Consider the following 12,211-nt stretch of genomic DNA (forward strand, 5'->3'; position numbering starts at 1 on the left):
GGTGGATGCCTCAAGACTTCCTTGCCAAGCTTTCCTAGTTTTTGCCGAGTCATCAAAGATGTGTGTAGCGTTGTTCTGATGGAAGACGAAACCCTTTCTGTTAATCAGTTCTGGCCGATTGCTTGCTTCAATATCATCAGTTGTTGACAGTAAAATGTAGTTCATAGTGGATGATTCCTTTCGAATCTCACCAAACACTCAGCATAACCTTTCGAGGCGTCAATCTTGGCTTTGCGACCATTTGATGAGCTTCACCATGGTTGAACCACGCTCTTTGCCGCACATTATTGTCGTATTTGATGAACTTTTTGTCTCGCTACAGAAATGGTTCGATTTCATTTTATTTCAGCAAAGATAGCGAAAATGAAGAAGATGTAGCGAATTTCTTTATTATTTTCATTCATTTTTGAACAGCTGTAACTTTTTTTCATCTTCCCCGAATTTAATTTTGGTTAAATGAAGCTTAGAATCTCACCTTTCCAACACTATATGGTATGACACAATACGATTTGTAGCACTGGAGATATACGACTGCAACGACATCTATTGGCAAAATACGAAAAGACTTTTCGACTACCCAATATATTATATACAACCATACATGAACATATTTAATTGAATTTTGAAAGGTAATTTTTGAACGAATTTTTTCTTGAGTCTGATTCCTTTTCCACAACTCTGTCTTTACTTATATGTCTAGTGAATTGGCTGGCAACAACACATATGCTGAAGACTACAATTGTAGACTTCATGTTGATCTTAAACAAAAATCTCAGAAATCTACTCAACAGGCACAAACACATTTACTGTTACCTATATGTGTGCTTTAATCTCAATTAACTTGATTGCGCTAAGTGAATTCCGTGCATTTGTAGTTTTATTATAATCAAAGCTGTCATCAGCGCCGCCACGTCCGACTTTCGTGTCTGGACGCTAACTTCCTGCCAGAACTGTCAAACTACCGCAGAGCAATGGTTATAAAAAATCTCACACGCCGAACACCTTGATGTGCGCATAAAAATCACCTTTTAATAAACAGCAAAGGCAGCCAACAAAAACAGCAACAACAACTTATGAATACATAAATAAGCAGCAACAAATGAGCGAAGAACACATAAACGGGCATGTAGAGCAGGAATTTACGAGCGACACAAGGTAAAATGGGCAAATGTTGACAGCTGGCAAAAAGGTAGAGGCCGGCTACTTTATTGTGGCGCACAGTCGCCAAGTATTGACAGAGCTTAGTATACACTTGCCTAGCGCAACCAACTACCTACTTATTTATCTGTAACTATGAGAAACTATTCTAGTCTATTTGTTGTGGCAATATTTTACAATAGTTTGTGGGAATTTTTACTGGCAACAACCTCATCCATTTTGCCAGCAAATATTCCTTTGTGTATATCTACAATATCATTAAAAAAAATACAAAACAGAAATAAAAGAAAATACAAACACCTAAAGGAATCCATTCAGTCGTGTATTTTCGCCTCATGTCCAGCCACAAAAATGTGAAAATACGAAAATTCACATGCCACATTTCGTAGCAGCGAAGCAAGCGAGCCACTCGCGGTGAAAGCGCCGACGAAGAAGTGAAATAAAAATTAAGGAAGCATGAAATACATTTTATTGGCGCCATAAACTTCACTTGGTTGGACATTGAAGTGTGCGCTGCCTGGTTGGGCAGGTTGGCACTGCTGTGGCCGGCGCTGACAGGGGTGTGTGGCAAGCGCCGGGCGTGCGTTTGTCTTTGCTTGCAAACATTATTCCTACTTAACCCCAACCAGCAACCACAAGCTCTATAATACTCATTGTTTTAGTATTTGTTTGCTTATTCGCCTTATTTGTGTGTGTATGTGTGTGTGTTGGTGTTTACTGCGCACTCAGTCGTGTGTGAGCACACTAAAGTGTGTTCGTCTGTTAAGTTGGTCTTTCTTGTGCATTTAAAGGTTTTCAGTTCGATGCCACCGCAATATTCAGCTGCATGACAATATTGGTTTATTGTGTTTGCGGTGTGTACACACAGAGTTCGACACTTTGCAAATTGCTTTGGTAGAAAATCAAACTTTTTCTTGCTGCTACAAAGTAAAAATGTTTAAATTATGGATATCTAAGTGGCGTATGAGCGATATTTTATGGGTATTAGGGGCACTGAATATTACTCATACGCCATGTAGGTATGTAGGGACGTGTAAGCATATGAAAATTATACAAATTATGAAATGATATTTGTAAGTAAGCAGTTAAAAATTGTTGAAAAATGCATATGAGGTGTGTTCAAAAAATAACGGGAATTTTCGTTTTTTTGCAAAAAAAAATATTAAATTTTATACATTAATGTAGTTGCTTTGAAAATATTCCCCGTTTCTTCCGTCGAAAACCTTCTCAGACTCAATTTTTGATTTAGCCTATAGCTCTTTCAGTGATTTTTATGTTTATTTCTTTGTTTTGGAAATCCTTATTTTTGGAAATTGGAACGAATCACACGTAGCCATGTCTGGGGCATCGTACAGTTTTAATTTTGGCCAAGAATCCACTTGCAAATTCTTTGATCACTGTTTCACTAAACAAAAATTGTCAAGTAAATAAAAACACGACTAACTTTAGCGGATGCCACTGAAAAGTAAGCAATGAATGCAACTAATATTCTGCAAGTTTACACCTAGATCAATACCAATTCCAAGGCGCTTTGACAATTAGTATTGGTAATTTGCTTTAAAATTATTGGATGAATTTCATATAATTTGCGTCAATATATAGTGCACCATAGCTCCTTATCGGTTTGAGAATTTGTTTGTAGATAAGTAACTTATTTTCGATGGATAACACTACTTTGTTACCAATTAACCAATTAATATTTTTGAGTCGCATGTCTAGCTCCTTCCGTTTAATTTTTACATGAAGTTTCTACCGAGCTTAGTGTCAAGTGTAAGTATTTCGCGGAGTTAAAGTACAGTGTAATATACGGTCTATGAAAATGACCATGACTTAGCTTCCCTTATTTTTTTTCTGGCATTTCTATTCCCATTTTAGGCCTTTATTTACAGCTTTTTGCAGATTATTAGTGGACTCGTGTTCACTGCTACCAACAGCAAGCAACGCGGTAACCTCAGCAAATGTGGCTGTTGCATAATTGCAGTGTAGTGACAAGTCATGTGTGAATAAAATATAAAGAAGTATTAAAGATGAAAAAAGAACCTCGGCAGTAATCACGTCGTAACCAAGGGAGGTTTTCTTTTTAAGATTTTTGCTTTCTCCAGTTAGCTAACTGTTTGTGCAACTTGAAAAGTCTTCGCTTTTTTGACTGAAAACAGTAGGATAATCTACGTGTGTTTCATATATGGAGAGTATTTTGGCAAGATAATCCGAAAATACTTAACACCCCTTTTGAATTATCTTTTGTCCAACTATCAGCACTTATTTTAATGGGACGTACTTGAGTTTTGGCGTTTGTAATCTTTTATATCTTTTTCAAAAAAATTAAAAAAATGAAAATCGGACTCTCCAAATCCACGAAATTAGAACCACGCCTCTTACACACTTTTCTTATTAATATTTATCTAGAGGGATTTTTATACTAGGGAGAAACAGTTTAGTAGAATCTCCAGATAACTTGAAACTTAAAGAATTGTTGTGAGCACATTTCATTTCAACTATTTTGTAAATTAGGTCCAACCAAGCAGGTCAAGCTCAAATGCATCAGCTGTTTTGAACCCTTCCAACCACATACTATATTTCTGGCGATCTTTTACTATTGTCACCAAACGTTGACCTATTGGTAGCTTCATGAAATGGACGATATGGTATTTCATTAAATTTACGTACATAAGTCGACCAATGTTTTAAGGTTTATTACCTACAATAAAATATTAAAAATAGTTTACGTTATAACAAAAAAAAAAACAGCAGCGCAGATGCCTTTCTCAGTTGCGTTTCTTATATCATCAAATCAAATCTTTTAGTGTGGCCAATAATCTGTGCCAAATTTTATGCTGATATGTTGTTAAAAAAAAGTCCATATAAGACCTGGAGTTTGGTCGATTAGTTTGTATACTAGCTATATCATATACTAGTTTGATGTCAGCGGTTCTAACAAATGATAAAAAGTGCAAAACAATATCTTAAGAACTGAGTGACTTGTTCACATATACATACTATATGAGCATACAGACACATTTATGTATGTATATACACAATCTCTCTGATGCTTTTCTGAGAGTTATAAACTTTGTGGAATAAAAACGTAGGTGTAACAAGACTATCTGATGAGTCGACGTTACGAGCTTTCGAAAAAAAGATTCTGCGCAAGATTTATGGTCCTCGCGTTGGACACGGCGAATATCGCATTTGATGGAACGATGAGCTGTATGAGATATACGACGACATTGATATAGTTCAGTGGATTAAAAGATGTCTTTCGAGTGGACAAAAACAGTTCACACTGAAAGTATTCGACTCAGTACCCGCCGGGGGAAGCAGAGGAAGAAGAAGACCGCCACTCCGACTAGGTGGAGAAGGATCTGGCTTCGCTTGGAATTTCCAATTGGAAATTGTTAACTCGACTATAATCGCTTAAGCGGTGCCTACGCCAGTAAAGAAGAAGAACATGACTATTATGGAGAAAATATATTAGTATATAACAAATAGATACGCAACTGCATTGGTACTACTCTGGTCAAACGGTAAAGTGAATTTGTTTATAAAATGTAGATTCATTGTTATTTATTATTTTAAAGCAATTCCATACCCTTACATGCGTTTTTATCTCCTGAATCGTATCAAAATGGCCTCCACGCAAACTGTCTTTTGTATTTTTTGAATAGTCAGAAGTCGTAAGAAGCCAAATCAGGCGAATAAGGTGGTTTTGGACTGATATGAGTGAAGCTTTTGGCAAAATAATTACGCAGAACCAATGCCGTACGACGTACATAGTACATTATTGTGATTGGGGAAACAACTAAGACTTGACGCGATTGAGACGCGAAATATTCTTTTAAACGGTCTGAGCTGAACGAAATAATATTCGTTACGTCTTTAATTGTAAATCGATAATTTTCAAGCAACAAAACTTTGAATTTTTTAGACTTCGGTAGAGCTTGATGGTCGTCCAGAACCTGGCTCGTCTATAACGTTCTTTAACGTTCAGTTTTTCTTTAGCGATAAGGGGTGATCCATTTCGAGATTTCTTACATTTTTAAAGAACAGCAGAGAAACTTCAAATTTAATGACGGATGTTTATTATCATTCGAAAGAGCATTCTTTGCTAATTATTTTTGAAAATTAACCCTTCAAATGATGGTGGCGGCTACGTCGCAGATGATTCATCCGTTGAATCTAATTTTCGATGATCCATTCGAGCTTTTCGACTGGTAACTAGCAAACCTAAATCGAAGTGGGATTGCCCGCATAGACTTTGGACTTTACATATCCCATCAGGACAGAGTCTAACGGTGTGGTACCATTGATTGATGCGATGTGTGGGAGTTGGCGCCATCTTGTTGAAACCAAATGTCGCTGAGATCAGAAGCTTCAATTTCAGACATCAAATAGTGGGTTATCATGGCGCGATAACTTGTGCCATGACGGTTACCTTCTCACTGGCAACAATTTTGAAAAAATGTGGACCGATGATTATACCGGCCTACAAACCACACCTAACTGTTGTTTCTTTTGAATAAAATAGCATTCATTTTGCTCCTTCTCCCAAATACGGCAATTTTGCTTATTTACATACCCATTGAGCTAGAAATGGTCCTCATCGGTGAACAAAATTTGTCTCGAAAACGTCGGATTTTCTTGGAACTTTTACAAGAACTAATGGTGTGAAGAGATGTCGCTTGAGAAGGTCGAGCAGGTTCAGTTCTTGCACAAGCTGTGTTTTGTACGTTTTCAATATAAGATCTTGAAAAGCGTCGAATGGACTCTTTTGTATTGAAAAAAGTATCTTTACCTGTTTTAAGTACCCGGCGCCTCATAACTAAGGCAGTCGGTCGCTTCTGTCCAAGTTCGTACTTGAGTGTATTCAAAAACGAACTCGATTATTTGGGAGACTATAGGCGACGAACGCAAAGGACTACCAAACGTTGTAAAATAAGTATTTCTTCCATATATTGACAAAAGTAGAGAGAGCAGAGTATATATATTTTTCTACAAGATGGAGCACCTTGGTAATAGTATGAACTAGTCATGTTTCTGATATATGTATATCTGGTAATTTATATTAAAGAGTAGAGCACCAAAGAAGGTAAAAAGTACCAATTCCTTGTGCGGTGAAAAGAACAGTACGCTAATGGGAAGACTTTAATAGACTTTTTTCTAATCATAAAACTTTAATCAATTTACCATTTCTTTTAAGCAAATACTGAACTTTAAATTCCCATGTCATGCCAACTGTTTCTAACAAAATTTAATTGCATTCGATTTTCATTTCATTCTTAGCACTTGCACACACTCACCTGACTTTTCATTGGATCCGTATTCAGCTGACACATATAGCCACCGCGATCCTCTTCCGACACTGCTTTTATATGTAAATTCCATGTATTCTGATCCAAGTGACTAACACTGACACGTGGATTGTGTGTGATGACATTCTCGTGTATCGCCTGAATGGCTTTTGTATCCGCTTTTAGCCAGCCAACCTGATAGTGGTGTCGCGGCGACAAGTGCCGTCAGTTAGCGCCGGCAACAGCATTGATAGTCGAAATGACAGCGAAAATAGCGGCAAAGTGTGCAATATTAGCAGTCGGCAGCGATTGTAGTTGTTTAATAACGGTTGTGATGGCCACAGGTAGATCAGAAGTGATGTGACGGTATCGAAAAGGAGCAGATAGATAGAGAGTACAACAGACCATGAAATAAAGTCAAAAATTCATTTGGTAAATGAATTGAAATGTACTATATGATAGATGTACAGCTCAAATGGATTTATAAATTTATAGCCGAAGGAATTTAAGTTTTCACAAGATAAAAGAAGAATAAATTTTGGTTAATTCAATAATTCTATAACTTTCGTTTCATGTTATAGTAGAGTTAGCAAAATTATTGAATATTTATATTATAATGTTAGTAAAGGTATATTATAGCTTAAGTATATAAATATACAATGTTGGTCAATTACTTACTCTATAACCGCCTAAATGCCGTACGTGGCATGTGAAGGTGGCATCTCGGCCGACAGCAACTGACACATTTGATATGCTTTCCACAAATTCTGGTTGAAAAGTGAGAGTTTCTGAAAACAAGCAAAATACATATTAAGAACATTAAATTCATAATTACCTATACGCATGTAAATATGGAATGCATCAGGGCATCTTATATACTTATTTCATTCTTATATTTAATGAATTGTTATTGAATACCGTTTTAGATTACACCGTACAACACACGGCTCGGTATTAGACCAAACACACTTTCTTCGAGTCATAAATAAAAAAGTATTTTCTTCGCTTTTCGAAGTTTGCCTCCAAAAACGAAATATATGCCTTCAATGTTCAAAACTGTGCATATTTCGAAAAGCATTGTCATAATCTACCTTTTCCTCTTTTTTTAAAAAGACCAAAGTTGGATCTTTGAAAAAAAAAATGTCCCAATCAATCTTCTCTTGAAATTCCATAAGCTTTTGGGAAGCGATCTAAAATGTGCAGAATACTCCATTTATTGGATAAAAATGCGATGTTGTCCACAATAAGAGGAGGAGACTTGAGACAAATTTTAACAAATTCAAATCATAGTTAAAGACAATGGTATAACTCTCTAAAACACCTTCGTGCTCGAAACCTTTTTCTTCTTTACAAGCGTATACGAAAGCAAGGTGGCACCAATTGAAGCTTCCAAGCGAAGCCAGGTCCAGGTCCTCCAACGGAGTGGGGTCTTCATCTTTCTGTGCTTCTCACTGCGGGTACTGCGTCGAATATTTTTCATAGCTGAAATCTTTTCATCCATTCGGACGACATGACCTAGCCAGCGTAGTCGCACGACGTTGTCATCGTCCATTCTTCTGCACCATATAGCAGGACGGCGATGATGAGTGACTTGTACTGCTGGCTCCAAGATGGACGAAATTATCCCCAGCACATAACCCTTGGAAGGGATGGTTCGTCTTCTCACTTTAGCTCAGCTTCAAATGGATGTTCTTTGGCTAACCATAGAATACTTCGCCAAAGACCGGAAGTCGAGAGTTGCTTGAGCCATATGTAAAATAATCGTTTGTCCCCTATCTTGTCTCGATCAGTATCTGACATTTCTTACTCGATATGGAAAGTTATATTTTGCTTACACAAAACAATTTCAAAGTACGGTTAGGTTAGATAAATATAATAGTTTTTGCTTCAGGCCATAAATAATCCTCCTTGCATAGCCAAAGACATAACCCCGTCCGTTGTATTGCACAGAACTCCTAGGTATGAATCAGAAAGCCTAACGCCTACTAGAAATTAATTAAGCCGACTAATATTAATTCCAGCCAATTCTCCGGGTTCGTAAAAAGTATGGCAACCGATATGCCTGAAACTTAGTCTGGTGAAAGCTGGGTAGTTAAGGAGAAAGAGTCGAAATGTTTTCACCTCCCGGCCACCTTCGGATTGCCCACCGTCGTTTGCTGAGCACGCGTGAGACCCACAGATCAGAATGCACGAAGACAGAGGAACATCAGCTCGTTCTCATCATGACGAGATTTGGAAAAGGATGCTTTTTCTTGAAGACTCATCATTACAGTCTCCGGTGATTATGCAGTGGCGAGGCACCAAAACAAGTTTAATAAGGAAGTAGCTTGGTGATACTGCTAGTGAGTTCATGCCTCCTTGACTAACTTCAACAAATACTCACGTAAAACAAAACGAATGTTGTTAGGAGTTAACGCATAACTCACTTAAAGAAGCCGCTCTAGAGGTACATCTGTTGCTACCATGGTGGCTGCCACTTCTCCTTGAAATACACTCGTAGTCTAAAACAAGAGTTGATTGAGAGCTATCTCCCACCAAACTTCCTTTAGAGCTTCTATCGAGAGGTGAAAAAGCTTCCCAAGACTCTTCTCCAAGGACTCTGCCCATCCACACATCCCGCAAACGTATATGCCCGTAGAAGATGCCACTAGAAGTAGGTTCCGCGACGCAGTGATCTAAGTTATCAGAGATGTAGTCGAAATGAGAGAGGATTTCGGAACCTCCCTCTCTGGGGCCCTTAATATACAAATTTCGTCTTCGAGTATATCTTGTTCAATAATTCGATCTGTGTTTTCTCTGTATATAATTGCTTACTGATGACTTCCACTAAATGAAAACGAAGCAGTTCAGGCTACAAGTTACTGTGACGGATGCATTCTTCGTGCCGGTTGGAAGGATAATCGTTTGGTTTATTTTTATACCCCGAACAAGGTATATTAAGTTTGTAACACCCAGAAGGAAGCGTCGGAGACCCAATAAAGTATATATATAAATGATCAGTGTGTTGAGCTGAGTCGATTTAGCCATGTCCGTCTGTCTGTCTGTCTGTCTGTCTGTCCGTCTGTCTGTCTGTATATATACGAACTAGTCCCTCAGTTTTTAAGATATCGTTTTGAAATTTTGCAAACGTCACTTTCTCTTCAAGAAGCTGCTAATTTGTCGGAACTGCCGATATCGGACCACTATAACATATAGCTGCAATACAAACTGAACGATCGGAATCCAGTTCGTGTATGGAATACTTTCACATTTGACAAGATCTTTACACGAAATTTTGTATAGATTATTTGCTAAGGCAACAATGTAGTCTCCGAAGGAATTGTTTAGAACGGTTGACTATAGCATATAGCTGCCATACTAACCGAACGGTCGGAGTCAAGTTCTTGTATGGAAAGCTTTCGCATTTGACGTGGTATCTTCACGAAATTTGACATGGATTACTGCTTAAGGTAATAATGTAATCTCCGAAAAAATTATTCAGATCGGATTACTATAGCATATAGCTTCCATATAAACTGAACGCATAGTTACTAAAAGAAATGCTCCTGTGAAGGGTATATAAGCTTCGGTGCAGCCGAAGTTAACGTTTTTTCTTGTTTGTATCAAAAAAAAATTGAAGCACATAAGTGATAAAAACTAAACCGAACTGAGTTTATTATGAAAATAAAAACCCCGGAAAATAAGATCAAAACTACAGTTAAGGTAAGTGAATTTTACTTTTCCTCTAAACGCACTCTGCACTGCCTCGTGCACTTGCAAATCCTTATTACTGCCGACAACTGCTAAGTAAATAAACAGTAGCCGTCAATAAAATGGCACAAATTGCTCGAGCTGCAGCGGAGAAAGCGATGCTTGAGCGATGTTGCAACAGCTCGTGTCAGCAGCGACGACCTCACATCATTTACTCAACTGCAACACAGAGACCGCAAAGCTACGCGCACATTCGCATGCAATTTGTGTCATTATGTATGTATGTATGAACAAATATATGCATTTAAGTTTGTTGCAAGTTATGCTGCGACAGACGTTGCAAGTAGCAATTGCGACTACAACTCCTGCTGAAAATGCCACAAGTGTTGAGCTACGGATTATGGCAAGTGGATAAACAGATTGACAAACAAGTCTCAACCTCAGTGTTGCTGGGGTAAAAAGGACGAGAGGTCAGTTGGCAGGGCGGTGTGCAGGGTTGCGGCAAGCGACGCAGCCATAACAAGCAAACTAAACAATGGAGTGCCAAGCAGCAATAACAAGAAACATACCTCAAGTAATTCAGTAGCGGAAGCGTGTGGCAAAGGAAGTGCGTTTGAATGATGCGAAGCGCACAGGAATGGTGTTGACGAATGACGTCAGCAGGCCAAACAATGCAAACATGGCCACAAACAACAAATATTCAAATTGTTGGTGTTTGCACACGCTTTCTGCATGCATGTTTACACAATTCAAGCGGAGCTAAATTAATTGCGAAAATATTGCAAGCCGCATTTAAAATAAGGTTTCGCCAACCGGGCGTATGAGTTACCAAAAAACATTAATTATGTAGAAGTGGCGTATTAGTTATTGTTTATGCGTTTACATTTGTAAGAGGAGTCCATAATTTTTCTGTTAAGAAGTTTTACTGAGGATATACAGAGGAGGATAGCGTAGTTTTTGGAAGTAATTGCTTTAAATAAGAGGCTGTTTATATCCTAAACAGGGTATACTAAGTCTGCCACGAAGTTCGTACGCTTGTGGATTTTTATATTTCGGCGTTATAAAACAAAACATATATGGGTTTTCAGTTGTATTTTGAAGAATTGCTATCGCATTTTTTATATTTTTCTCGACCAATCAACGAAAGCTGTCGTACCAGCTGTTCTTTCTGTCTTTACGAAAATCAATGGTTTCGCTTGTAGCTGTACGTAAGGAGCTTGAAATGCCTACCGAGTAGAATGGCAGGTCGAGTAGAAAACCGTTTCGCTGCCGGTTTTGATAGTAGCTTCTCGACGTCGAACATCCCCTGTGTTTGTTGAAAGGCGTGCGCACGTCAAGGATACTGCAGATAGATCGTTCATCTATCTCAACATTATTCTTTGCCTACCCTGGTGTTTAAATATGTCGCCAAGCACACTTTTTACATCGTGGGAGTGGCAGTTTACAAAAGTACGCTCCAGCTACTCATAAAAGAGATCTTTGATCATATTGTCCTTCATCGGAACGTGAAGGCAAATCAGTATTATGTTGAAAAATTTTGCACTGATGTGGATTGTGGCGAGACGCTCATCCACCGGAATGAATGCCAACACTCGACGACATATTCTTTCTCCTACCACGAATCACATACCGAATTTATGTCATTTGCCCCGTCCATCTCATTTATTGGGCTGTGGTGCATCAGCTATTACTTTACGAAGACATCAATCAGCTGGGAATCGGCACATTCCCAATTTAACCGGACATTCCAGGTACATGCCTTTAATTACGTTTGCTGTGGCCGTCATCAAAAGTGGGGTCATCACCCGAGGCTATTGTTTTATAGTTTCGCGCAACCTCGCTAGGCGAGTAGTATAGAGTTTTATACATATTTTTAGCGAGGCGCTGCAATTATTATTCAGCGAACCCTTAAACAAATAATTTCGGACTGACTACGGTGAAACGTCCTCTCTTTTAGCCGTGACCACTGACTATCACGGATTGGCTACCGCATATTTCACAAGAGTTACTCACGTTTCCAGGTCAAAATTTCAACAGAATTAAGTTTAGGCCTGTGACTGAAACTCTTTACCCTA

At 38.3% G+C, this 12,211-nt stretch overlaps 1 protein-coding gene across 1 annotated transcript in view; it reads right to left on the reverse strand.

Annotated features, from left to right (window-relative positions):
* The window catches only part of LOC120775304 (lachesin), a 90,618-nt gene that overhangs the window by 44,452 nt on the left and 33,955 nt on the right, over window positions 1-12,211 (reverse strand). The window contains exons 2-3 of the mRNA XM_040105438.1: window positions 7,125-7,234; window positions 6,456-6,641 (exon numbers count right to left, since the gene is read on the reverse strand). Of these exons, the coding sequence (XP_039961372.1) occupies window positions 6,456-6,641; window positions 7,125-7,234 (296 nt within the window). The remainder of the gene's footprint in view (window positions 1-6,455; window positions 6,642-7,124; window positions 7,235-12,211) is intronic.

Source organism: Bactrocera tryoni, chromosome 4, assembly GCF_016617805.1.
Source record: "Bactrocera tryoni isolate S06 chromosome 4, CSIRO_BtryS06_freeze2, whole genome shotgun sequence".
NCBI classification, from domain to species: domain Eukaryota; kingdom Metazoa; phylum Arthropoda; class Insecta; order Diptera; family Tephritidae; genus Bactrocera; species Bactrocera tryoni.